The 13,736-nt window shown below is 41.1% G+C and overlaps 1 protein-coding gene across 1 annotated transcript; it reads right to left on the bottom strand. All coding sequences in view use genetic code 11, as the record gives it.

Moving 5' to 3' along the window:
- Positions 1-3,696: 3,696 nt before the first annotated feature.
- On the bottom strand, positions 3,697-6,953 carry EGR_09878 (Ankyrin repeat and KH domain-containing protein; the record flags this gene model as incomplete). Its single annotated transcript, XM_024499127.1, has 5 exons — positions 3,697-3,818; positions 4,041-4,374; positions 4,562-4,767; positions 6,298-6,451; positions 6,942-6,953. The coding sequence occupies 5 exons, from the start codon at positions 6,951-6,953 to the stop codon at positions 3,697-3,699; spliced, it is 828 nt and encodes a 275-aa protein (XP_024346473.1).
- Positions 6,954-13,736: the final 6,783 nt, after the last annotated feature.

Genomic DNA, 13,736 nt, shown 5'->3' on the forward strand with positions numbered 1-13,736 from the left:
TGGATATCAAGTGCTGTCGCGTAGATTGCTTTTCTTTAAATTCGATGCGTTGTTCCCAATAAGTAGCGAATTACCAAAGAAAGAAATTATTCTTTGCAAACGGTGGGCATAACAAATCACTTCTAGTATGTCCAGCTCCCAAAAACTACGAACTGATGAGTGAACCTATTCCACCTCCTTCCATCGCACCATTGTTAATAAAGCAGTTAAGTAGCACTGATTATCGATTGTTTCTATACTGAAAGGCAAAGACTAGGGGTATATTAATGTTGCACTAAAATTCATTGGCAAATGTGACGGGATAACCGACACTTTAACAATTTCAGCCTTGTCGTGCGTAAAGAAGTGATATCTCTTCTACAACTCCCACGGTTCTCTCCACTTTGCCGAAATAAATATGATGCTTGGGGTGGTAAAGGTCATTTAGATCAGCTCCTTTCCTTCAGACTTGTGAGAATGTAATTTTGCAAAAGGACAGAAGCAGAAGTAGACGAAGATGGTAGAGTAGAAGAGAAGAACGTCAAAGCCAAAGGCCTAATGGATTGGGTAGCGCAGAGATAGCATAAAAGTGATTGGCGTTGTCGTGTGTGCTCTAAAGCAGAAACGTCATCCCGACAATCACCACCTCCATGACGTCGCGGGTGAAGGCGTACATAGGCTCGTCGCAGCCGAACCACATGGAGGTTAAGTTGTGGCAACACCTTCCTTAGTTCAGTACAATCATTGAATGCTACGTTAGGATGGAATTTAAGACTGACGAATGGAGAAGGTACGGCTTTGTAACCTTCCGAGGTAAAGCACACGGTACTCCTGCTCTGACTGAGGGTGGTTTCATGTATGCGAGGCCATATATGTACCACGTAGATTGGTCGATTACTAACACGCAGAACTTGGCTGTCAATTTCTTTGAAGCCCGCATTGTTCTGTGTGCCTTTGAATGTACGGCTTATTAGCTTACGTTGAGTGATGACTACTATGATATTACAATTTAAGTGTCTCGGTAATTTCCAATTGTTTTGTCCATTACGTGCACCACTAACTTCACACAATCTAGGTTATGCAAACCTGGTTATTACTACTTTGTACATTCATTCCTTGTGTACAAAAATTTCAGGAGTACCTCAACTGCAGTGTTCTTCAGGAGAACCAAGATCAAACTATTAGTACTTTCGTTGGAGATTCCCTCAGCGAGGCTTCGCTATTGGTGTAGCTACTAATGAGTTCATTCCAAAAAAAAGGACTTGAGCGAGGTAATGTGAGTATGAAGGCGTCTTAATTGCCCATTTTCTTGTCGTGCGGGCTATGTGAAAAAGTCTTGTCTCCTTCTCTGGAGTGTGAAAACAGTCTAATACGTTTAAAGGTCGCCTATGGTATTACTTCTAACGTTTCCTGGTGCAAAAAAGAGCCAAAATTCACTTACTTAGTTAAAAAACTGCTAATATTTCAAAATAAGTCTCCACCGCCTATAAATAAAAGTCAGAATCAGAACTGCCAACGCTTTGACAGATATGTTAATGCATTTCGATCACAGTAGCGGATTCACGGTTTTGCCGACCGTAAAATACTGCTAGATTTGCAGATTTCTGCACAGTCGGTTATTAGGTTTGGATTATCCCTAGTGTATTCGCTTCCACCATGCATCAAATTTTTGCGTCTACAGCGGATCTGTTGACGTATATGGTACTGACGATCCTTCAATGAGCTTTTAGGATCATCTTTGTAATCCAACGAATTTCGAGCCACGTACGTGCACCAATCAAGTCACTAAGTCTGGCAAATGGCTCCGCGATCTTGACTCAGTACCTTTGGAATGCTGCATCCACTATTTAATTTACCAGATAGCAGCCAAACATAGCCTCGGTGACGTACCATGTAGATAACTACTTGATCTCAAAGTTGGGCCCATAAGCACGTAAATCAGACATTTCCAGTTACCGAAATGCCACCCAAGATAAATAACACTTCTATTTCATATAATGCATATACTTGTCAAGATATTACCAACCAGTGATCTACCTACTAAACCACTCTTCAGAAGACAATATCCTTTAAATTGAGGTTGAGCTCGACTCTAGCATTTGCGCCTAATTGGAAGGGGGTGGAGGCAAAATTCCTATCACATTGCAAGCACTCATGTCTAAGAAGCTAAAATAATCCAGCTAAGTGACCCCTACTATAGCCAGTTTTGTTTCCCACAATTCGTACACAAGAATAAAAGTTTCTTGGTACGTCCAATGAGGGACCGTGGCAGAATATGTGCCTAGCAACGTTTATTTTGGCAAGTGGTATGAAATTAAATCCGTCTCATTTGGCATTAATCAACTTACTTACACTTTTTATGAGCAGAAACTTCAAGCATCGATTTAAATAAACCATACTAAAGAACTAGTGTCTTAAAAGCTTACAAGGCTGGTATGAAATGGTTCAGGGCTTTGGAAGCTCTTACTATTAGAGAATTAGTCGACATGTCAGCTATCATCAAGAAAATGTTGTTAGACTGTCATGTAGTGGACGTATGACGTGGAAATTGTCAAAATATCCTTGTGAATGATAGCGATCAAAGACGCCTCATACTCATAGGATAAAATTTTTAAAAGCACCAGTGAAGAAGGACCCAAAATTGGATTAGTTGTTATGGTCTCAGCAGTAAAACCACTGGGTATAGCATTTAACCAATGGCTGAGAAGAATCAAACTAAATACGCCCTAATATTTCTTCTTATGATTATCGTAATGATATTAATTCAATGAATGACATAAATACCATACAAGTCCACGGACTCAGTGAAGATGACAGAAACATATATGTAGTCTGTTCGATCAAATTATATTTAACTTTTTAGTACAAAATTCTGCTTTTTATTTGGATGACGACAAAATAGGCGAGTGTTTGGAGGCCATAGGGAAGAGGGGAATTAAACAGTCAAAAGGTACTTACAAGAATGCGACTAAAATTGGTAAGAGCATGTGTATTGGTATTCCCTACAAGGGTAAAGTCATGTCCAGAGTAGGTTATTCTGAGCTTTCGTCTATCTCAGGGAACTACGACTACTCCTCCGCTACCTAATTTGTGTTCTTTTAAAACCGCTCCTCTAAACGGTGTGGTTAAGAAAAATATACATTGCATTAGAGTCAGAGTTTACTTACATTAGTTATCTCGATTTTAATTACACGGCGTAACATGCTTTTGTAGCGATCTTTCTTCTTGCCCTAGAATATAACTTTTATTGTCGGCTGGTGAGTGGATAAACTTCTTAGCGAACATATTTTGGACTTGAGAAATCTAGTAATTTGTGCAATATTAGTAGCTGCAAAGCCATTCAAACTAAACGCTAAGACCACGCATTATCCCTTGATTCTCTCCGTACGACAGCAATAGCATATTGTGCATGAGCACTGTATTATTTTCCGCCTTCATGAGCTCCCGACGCAGTACAAGAGTATGTCGGGTCTAATGAATCCTGTCAACGAAACCTTGCCTGCAAAATGAGTTATGATATTTACCTTAGTTAATTTAACTATAATGTACTATGTTCTCCAATCTATCAAAAAGAAGAGGCACAAGTCCTGAAAGCATGCTGTAAAAGCACTCCATAGAGGTAATACATAAAATTTATTAACAATAACATAAAACATACAAGAATTACGAAAATACTTGTAGTAAAAGTAGCATACTTAATTTACATTCGATAGGAATTTAAGAAGTTTTCTTGACTTTGGCCTTTAAAATTATCGTGCAAATCTCCTTGTGTCCCTGACTCCTAGAAAGCGACAAAGCCGTCTTTCTGTCCACTTTTCTTCGCACTTTAGGATTAGCCCCTGCAAATTTTCGTACGCATTTTTTAGCTGAATACGACAAATGACGAAAGCAATGCCTATTTTGGTATAATTTGTTAAGCCAGGGCTCACTTAATCTACTTGATCAAAATCAAATAATTTTGGCACGTCTCGATTTAGTATTTTACATTTTTAAGCAGTATTTAGAAAAATCTCAGGTACTGAACTATACATGTAAATGAAAGCACAAATCAAACCTCGTACCAGTGACCAACAAAGCAGCAACCATTTCTCTTTTACCAGTCTTTGCAGCTTTCATGAGTTGCGTGTAATCTTGTCCACCTAATTGCTCAATATTTGCCCCATGGGCTATAAGAAGGTCTAAAATGCTGACCTTGTTGGAGTCGATAGATAAAAAAATGACTGGTGAGCTTGTGTCGTTGGAATGATTAGCATCTGCACCATGGTTGAGTAGGATTTGAACCAACTCTACTCGACCAAATAACACGGCTTCCCGGAGTGCTGCATTTAACTCTGCGCTCCTATCTACTATAGGAGAGCCACGCTCTAAGAGAAGCTTTACCAAGTCCACTTTGCCCTGTGAAAGCAACAAGTAAAGGCACATGCTCACATTTCACAGTATTTTGGTATTTGCTTAGTTAGGTGAAATAGGGTATGTGAAGAAATGGGAACAATCGGTCTTAAATGCAGAAAAATAACTTAGGCAGCTTTTTAAACTGGGGAAAAGCTAGTGAATCTCATACGAAATAAAATACTTGACTCACTGATCCGCATCCTAGAGTCAAAGCGGATTCCTTGTTAGCGTTTAGTTGAGAGCTTACTATGGCGTTGTTGTCAAACAGATGTCGAACAATCTCAGTACGACCTTTCATGGTGGCCCGCATTGGTGGAGTGCACTGTCTGTGATTCACGACTTCCGAGGGACTGTGTTGCAGGAGAAACTTCACGCAGTTTAAATGTCCTCCAGCAGCTGCACAATGAAGGGGAGTGTTGCCCTATCTATCGGTTTGGCAAATTGATGCTCTGTGTTCCAGAAGGTCGTTCGTCACATCATAGCAACCGAATTCAGCGGCCAGTGTGAGCGGAGTTTTTCTTCCATATTTTTCGTACATATTTGGATTCGTCTAAATACAAGTACTGCTAGTACACTAAAGACTATGGCATTTTCTTGAAGTTGTTTTTAAACACACATAGGAACAGTGAAATAGAGACTCAAGTTAAGGTATTTTATGGTGCTTCTTAAAAAGTGTTAACCTTGCCAATATACACTGCGACTATTATTACTGCTTTATGAGGACTAAGGCGCTATAATTTGGCTTCGAGGCTTGTGGGGTGACATTTAGGGCAACAATCAAGTAATCAAAAGAGAATGGGCGGATATTGTTACATACGCCCTTTTTAAGCAGCTGTCGAACAGAGTGCACGTCATTCGCGCCAGCTGCTCTCAGTAGTGCCATCCCGCTCTCATCCGCACGAATTGCTGGTAGCTCGTCTACATTTAGTTGATTCTCCTTCAAAATGCAGAGTTAAATGCATAAAGAGAAAAAGCTGACAAAACAATTTGTTGAAAAGTCGTTTTTGCAAAAAGGATAAAACCCGAGTCCTACTGCATCAATGGTAATCGTCATGGTATCTAGTAAAAATAAGGTCTATGTTCGATAAGTATGGGGCAAACTAGGTGTCCTAGGAGCAAATTCTGAGGGATTTCCATTAAAAATGTCTTTACATAAAACATTTAATTTTGAATGTTAAAACTACATTATTACCTTTGCCTCATCCATTTCACCTAAAGAAACATTTGAGCCAACTGAATGCTAGTTTGAACACTGCCTCCATGATCGCCATTGCTGATCTCTCTTTTGTTTAAATTGGATGATTCTGCTCGTGCAAATCCAAAAGCACGTTAATTTTAGCAACGAGTTCATTTAAGATAGGCAAAAAATAATTTTAGCATTGATAGATACAAAAACAATTAGTAGATTTGAAATTGATGAACGAGTGAATGAAGCGTTATCATCCCAAACTTGATAGACGGTTGATCCCAATATAGGGTTCGACAGGTACAAACAACTCTAGATAGATGGATGGATTCGTAAACAAGTGACAGATGGAGAGCGAAAGAATCAGTAACAGACTGCTTGACAAATGCTTCTGACGCTAATGGATGGGTGTATCATATATGACTGAATGTGTAATTGGATGAATGTCAAGCGTGAATGAGGGATAGATTTTCTCAAAATGGGTGAGAATAAAGACAAACAGATTAGCGATAATGGATTGGAAGTAGATGGATTTGGGTTTGATAGACTGCTGCACTCTGAATTAATGAACAGGGGTATCCGATATGGCAATGTTGACTAAGACTGGGTGGAGAAATGAGTAAATCTATCGATGGCTTTATCATCCACATGCATTATGTCAAAATAGAAGGCACTAGCCTAAGTACAGTAGGAAGGTGATATTTTACTATTCGCCTACCGTTCACAGTGTGCAGCCTCACCCATTCCAACCACCACATAGCCGCCAGCACTACCCTCTCCAGGTAGAAGTGGCTTGAACGTAACCCGAACAGTGCGTAGTTGCACCCACGTCCGCAACGGCTCTTGCCGAACCTGTAGCACTATCATCGTCAAGCCCTTGTGCAGTGGACCCAGCTGCTATAAAAATGCCTGCCGTCGCGGACCTGTAGTTTGCACACATTAGGGAGTGATGACTACTAGCGAATTATGAGTGGACACCAATTACCTGACATCCGGAACATAACAAAGCAATGCCTCATTACTCACAAATTTGGACCACCACCTCAATAGCATGCCATCCATTCGTATTAATTCTGTCTTTGGCCTACCATTTCTGTACTCTTGCACCCATGTTCCACCCAGGCGTGTGCTTTATAAGGCCTTCAGAGAGGACCAAGGCAATACAGTCGTAGCAAAACGACAGCCCCGACGACGCCTGTGCTGCCAGTCTGCCAACCCCTCCAATGATATCATACCTTACAACCTCTTTAAAAGTAACTTGAGCAAAAAAAATTATTCACTTTTAATGGAAAAAAGTCCTGATTTAGTCTTCGCATTGTAGGCAGCTGATACTGGTACATACATCTCGGGGGGAGTCGCTACTGACACTACGCCAACTACTCACAGCTGTCCCCATCATCAATTTCGAGAAGTTGACCAGTGATAGAGTGGGACTCAGTTTCACCGAATCATAACCGTGCGCTAAGTAGCTGGTTGCCTGTCATCGGGAACTATAATCGGTATATGTTCTCAGTTGCTGGCAGTAACCCTGTCAACTGGCCAGGCTGCAGGATGAGAAGTTAAAACATATAAAAAGAACAGCTTTGCGAAGGTGTTTCACATTAATCTGCATAGTAGTCTCATTCTCGAGAGAATGCGCTAGCAACTGGCACTAAGAGGACCTGCTGTAGGATGCTAAATTGAATTCTTCGCCCTGGCTTATAAAAAAGCATCACTGGTGATGCCACGGTCGTCGGAAGCGTGCCTTTCCAAATTATGGAGTAAATCATCGCATGGGACTCGGTCTAATACCGTTGGTGGTTTAAATGCGTTTGGATACGAATGGAAAAGTCTAATCACCCCGAAATCAGCCTTAATTTTGTAAACTATTAATTTTATCTACGCTTTAAACACACGTGGCACCACCAGCAATAAATCGGTTACTGCCATGTCAATGAGGTGACATGGAACATCGACAATCTGTGCAAAACCAGTATACAAGTTAACAATAAAGCTCCTTTTATAATGGCAAGCTAGTTTGTATTTGCACGAAAAATCTTCACTATCTCAAACTCTCCTCAATGGCATGATCGGTGAGATGGAGATGAGAAACTTAAACTTCCTTGGCGGTGGTATCGGCAACAACGACAGAACGTAGGAGGTGATTGAAACGCCGTTTAAGCAGTTAGCGGTCTCCGCAAAGAGGTTATTCCAGCAAACATTTGGTCATCGTTCTTGGCGCTCTTCTTCGCCAGCGGCTGACAGATCGACAACATTATCTTCGGATAATGATGAAGCCAGCAGCATCAGTCACAGCAGTGGTGTGTTGCTCTGATGACAACGATAGTAATGGTGCCTCGGTATACCAAAAGCCTATTAGTATCCTCACCTCTCTGCCATGATTGCTCTCGTTTCACCAGCATCCTCTTCTAGGGGGCAAAATTCTGGATTCCTTTAGACCTCTTTGCTTTCGTTTATTCACCATCGCCCATTAAGAGGAGAGTGTATATATCACGTAGCAATACTAGAAGCTGTACGGATAGTGCTGGAATGCCGCCTAGTGTGGCTACTCAATTTGGCCTTGCCACCGTAACATGGCTTACCATTATGAAAGTAGCTATGAGCATAGACCTCAAACAGCGAAATTAATATATTTTATGAATTTCCGGGGGCCAAAATTTCCTTTTACTCTACTGGTATCATTGGCAAAATGGGGTCTTTTATGCTAGTGCACCTCAATTTTAACTATTAGCCTAACAGCTGATGATTTTGTAACAGCCTTCATCCACTCTAAGAAATCGTGGCAACAGAGGCAGTAGGGAAGTATCCCACTTCGAAACTGGGGTTTGCTTTCCCTACTTTTCTTCCCTCGTTAACAGAGCGCTTGGTTTTGCTTATAGTGACTTTAACAGATTCATAACCGCAACTTTGATCCTTTCTTTAACAGAGGGTTCATTTCTGGCAGAAGAGGTGGCATGCATTAAGGTCGCTTTCAGGTCAGTCAGGCGTCGACAACATCACTCTTCATGTTGTGTCCAGGCTAACGTCCTACTATGCGAATATTTTTCCATATTATACTAGCATTTTTTTAGGGTTCTCTCATGTTATTGTCGGTAACATAGTTAAGCCGACCACAGAAACCGTCTAGACTAATTATAGATATAGCTGCTGCTCTAAATATGGCAGCATAAATATCATAGGAGCCTGCCTTTGGTAGAAAAGGAACTGTCAAGGCTTCAGTTTCTTAGTGGTAGAGAGGATACCCCCGAAAAATTAAGGACAGCCTTAGTGCTACGTGGGAAATCGTCTTCAAGAATTACGTATTAAGACAATTCTACACATGGCCAATTTGACTATCCAGGTTTTCTAGCCCATGACGATATGCTACATTCGCTCTTCCTAGATGGATGGTTGGATAGCCGTCCTTTTTTAGATGAATTTGACTGACAAGGTACTAATTTAATGTTGAGGGCGGTGCTAGTTTTTCCAAAGCCTAACGACTGGGGCAACGAGTTGTCTCCACATTTCCTGCCGTTTTCATTACTCGCCATTCCCTTCACGTCTTTCGTGACTTATGTGTCTTATTTTTGTAGTGCCGTTACATACTGCACAAAGTGAATGCTCAAGGCCTATTAAGTAGTCGGTCCTGATAAAAAGGTATTGAAGTAGCACAGATGTCACTAGAAACTAGAATATTTTCTAAGGGGCTAACGATGAATATTTGGAATTTCAAGAATTTTCTCTTGCCGGGTATTGATGATTCTGTTTGTCTCACGCAATCGTTGGGATAGCCTCATGCAGCATAAATGTACCAAGGGTCTATAACGAGAAAATGAATAACCCCTGTATATATCTTTGGTAGAATGCGCGTCCAGCAGCCTAGAACGTTTAACTGGTCACCGAAAGCGACAGCAGTGACATGGCTTTCAGTAGTATAATTACGAAGGACTTTAGCAATTTGGCTAAAATTATTTCGTTTCCAGATATTAATATGTTAGTGATATAGTTTAAGCAACTGTTTAGAACTTTCACTTTCTTTGAATTTAGGCAAATTTACCCGGATTAGGATGCAATGATTAGAAATCCAAGCTCGATTGGTAATGTTGACTATTTAATGTAATGCCACTGAAGCACATAAGTGAGAACCACAGTTAGGGATCAGAAGGGCAACAATTGCTGAGGCAAAGCTAGAGTTGAGGAGGGAATGACAATGTCTCTCAGCAGTAAAATTTGATGCACCGTCCAGGAAAAGCGCAACACTCTAAGAGATCAAACTTAAACATCGCGAAGAATAGCGCAGTGTCACTCTATTAAGGGTAGAAAACCCACCCAGGCAGCTCTAAATGGGTTTTCTAATTTGCTCTTGGGTCACCATCCCACCTAAGCGAGTGTTTTTTTTATTTTCTTTATTTGTATCTTTATTATTACTAAAGCTGTTCCCCAAAGAATTGGCTACCCCATCTTCTCCACAAGTATTTAATTGCCACGTCTGCTACCGGCAATTAAATTTCGCTGTTTAAGAGAGGCGTAGCATATGTGTAGTTTGTTCCTTTACTATTTATCACAAATTAAGAGGAACCAGATTACCCATAGCGACAACCCCATGCGAAAATACGATTTCTTTTTTTAGAATCAGCCTTAATTTTTTATGTGCGTGTATTTCAGTTAAGGCAAGCAAGAGACAAGCATAAACATCTGAACTAGTGATAGAATAAATAAAGCAATTTAGTGAAAATAAGGGACTATATTGAGCCGATTCCAGTGGGTTGTCTGTTATAGGCGAGACAGCCCCAAGTTAGAAGATTCTGCTTTTATCTGCACCTCCTTGGGCTTCCTTTCCATGGACAATGGGTCTGGCTAGATAGTTGCACTGGCTGTTTGCGCTATATCGACCAGTGGACGGAGATCAAAGAGACCGCGCGTTCAAATTAAACCTCCCCCACCCCAAAGATCGTACTTGCCAAACGCTTCTTACCTAAGATGTGCATTCAAGCAAACACGCTTTGCATCGATCTTCGACTATTTTGGGTACTGTTCCAAATGCCCCTCTTATGAATGGTCTCCGCACTCACTATCGGCAATGGTCTTTCTTCTTCCCTTATTTCGCGAACTTTGTTGCAGCATCCACCTTTGTGCTGCTGCGTATTGTTGTGGTGAAGGAAGACTAATTGAGCACAGACCTATGAATTAAGGAGAAGGTAGTTTGTTGGTGAGATGAATTACATCAACTGGGATGCCTCATGCCCCATAGATGATGGGACCTATGGTGTAGTCCAGGTGACGTGATCGGACTGCATAGTTGCACTGGTTGTGTATCCCGGTAGACATTAATCTAACTATGCCTTTCCTACCAGGCTTCATTCACGGTCTTTAGGTTATGCATGCACAACGAGGGCTGTAGTAGCCGAATCAGGGTCCAACCCATCCTTTCCACATGTCTATTGGCTTGCAGATGTTTGGATGTCGTGCAGTCTTGAAAATCCCAAAGGTCTGGCAAAGCTTTGAAAGGACTCAGCTCTGTATTGACAAATACAATGATTGATCATAACTATAGCCACCGTTCTAGCTTCTTGTGCCTTTAAGGGTTCCGCCTAGATTGCGTTCTTGAATAATATTTGCTTCCTAAGTGGGCAGCAGGAGACCCTTGATGTCAATACCTATACTTTCCTCAGAAATGTCTGTTAACACAGACTGTAGACAGTGGTCCCATTGCTGTAAGGTTAAACTTTTCGAAGCTGCTGTAACTAAGGCAGCTTTGGCAAAAATCAGTCAGGTCTGGAGTGATCTCTGGACACCATTATCTTTTGCTTTGAGACACCTAGCACTTTCATTTCTCACACATGGTCCGGATGATCCTGCTGCTTTAGAAGAACTATTTGAATTAGTGAGTCTAGAACCACTAGGGACTCTAGCGGGTTAACATTTTCTTGTTACAAAAAAACCTACTTCTCAAGAGTTAGTTCTGAACATACCTTCCATACCCGTTGGGCAAACTTGCACTACTAGACCATTCCTCTCTCCGATGGTGCCAAGAAGGTGTAAGGAATCTCTTGCACATTAGAGCCGTGTCGGGATCCTGGGTCAGTGCTTCGAACATTTTCCTCTCAAAAATATGATATTTGTTGCCATGCAACACCACCTGTTTGCAGATTTGCATGAATGCAAGGATTTCCCTTACTGTAGTGCGCTGTGAAATCTTGATATTGCCGTTCCTCATACCAGTGTGCAATCAACAATCTCCTTCACTGCCTTAACAGGGTCGGCCAACACCTAATGATCCGTTTTCACTACGATCTTCCGTGCCAGCAGGTAGTGTCTAAAGTGTCTGGCTATTGTAAATGTAGCGGAAAGCCTACGTTGTGTGGACCCCAAGCCATTAGCCAACACACTTGCATGACTGCAATCGGAGCCAGCCTCTTCAACGATGTTGAGAGTGCGACATCAAACAACTTCTTTTAGTTCAAGACCTTTTCCCTCTTTGAAGCAAATTAACACCAATAAGCAAAAGTGACTTTTCGAGCAGTCCCGTGAGGAATCGATTCATGATCGCTAATGAAGGCGAAAAAGTGGCAGAAAAAGTCGCTTATGCGACCACGTATCCGGATAGGCGTAAACTTCTCTACCGCATCCAATATCAAGTGAGGTCCAGCTCTTGCTCTGTATCCTTTTGTGTTCTTGACATAATAACCCCATTGCCACCGTCAACATCGCTACTTCCATCCCCTTATCTCAATAAGCATGGACGGTTACCATTGATTCAAATGCTGCGAATTGCCAATGTGCTCATATTGCTTGTGCAAGAAACACTTTTTGTGGTGCACAACAACTTACATAACGGACGGAGATATTGCGACAAAACTACATTTGGGTTTCATATCACAAAAACACTAGCCCTTTCCTTAAAACATTCTTTGTATGGGACATTACTTATGAGCGATATACCTGCACATTTAAGACGCTGGGTTATGTTGCATCAGCGGCTAAAAGTGATCACGTAACTTCCATTTGTAGATAAACCGCCACTCAGTCGAAGTGACTGGTACTTAGCGAGCTCACAAAATTTGCATTACACAATCTCTAGAAGACGCATACTTGCTTTTGCCAAACTTCAGGTCAATTGACTCATTCATACAGGACATGGTGTCTCACCTTGTTAGATGACCAGCTCAATCGAACTGCATATGATTTGTGCTAACTATGACATTAAGCTAGCAAGTCCAATGTTCATTACTTAAACCACAGCTGGAGATATAAGTTAACCATGTACCAATAACTAAAAATAAGCACGAGTGAACGCAACGATGGACATATCAACCAATTTCGCATTTAGCGTAAACTAACCGGACATAGCATCTCTTATGTTAAACCTTAAGTAAGCTCGTTTAATATGATTTAATTTTGAAATGTGGTCCTAATTTTAGACCATGTTGCGCAGAATTGATGTGTTTGATCGTAACTTGAGCGCTGAGATGACGGTAAACCTGTTTACTCGTTCAAAGCCCTCTTCCCCCGAAAATCAAACTGATGGTGTTTATTGACGCACAATCTTCCTACTTGTAAAGAAAAAAACTTAAGAATTTTGTCAAAAATTTTTTTTGAAATATTGGTAGCAATCATATAGCTAAGCGGAATTTACGATAGCAATTTTCATCAAATTACATCCTGTCTCATCAAAAATGCGTGACTCAAAAACGATGTAATGAGTGCTTGCTGGCTTCGCTGTTTAGCTGTAACAAAGCAATATCCATATGCTTTGTGTCTGTTGCATCATGCAGTTAGTTACTGAAGAAACTGGCAGTGACTATATCAAAAGTTGTGGCCATATTTTCCAATCAGGCTACTCCCCACCTTTCATCAATTGCGGTCGCAGCGGTAGTGCCAACCAAATCATGTCATTGGAAGCATGTAATTGTAATTGTAATTGTAGAGCTCAAGATAAAAAGATTACGGGTAGGACTCAACGTGCCCCACTTAGTGAAATTTGGAACATTCGTGCTTGTTAAAGAAGTCACTCATGTTATTGAGGTCAAGTTAGAGAAGAATTTAGCTATCAGGATCTGAGTTCCAGTGATTTCTTATAAAGTGAAACAGAAGAGTCAAAAGGCGACACCCAAGATAGCAGCTGTAGAAGCACTGCTCACTGCGATCATAACCAGAATTTTCCTGTGTGATATGAAAACACGTCATAATGCCCCAATCA

Source organism: Echinococcus granulosus (genome assembly GCF_000524195.1).
Source record: "Echinococcus granulosus chromosome Unknown EG_S00172, whole genome shotgun sequence".
Classification (NCBI taxonomy): Eukaryota; Metazoa; Platyhelminthes; class Cestoda; order Cyclophyllidea; family Taeniidae; genus Echinococcus; species Echinococcus granulosus.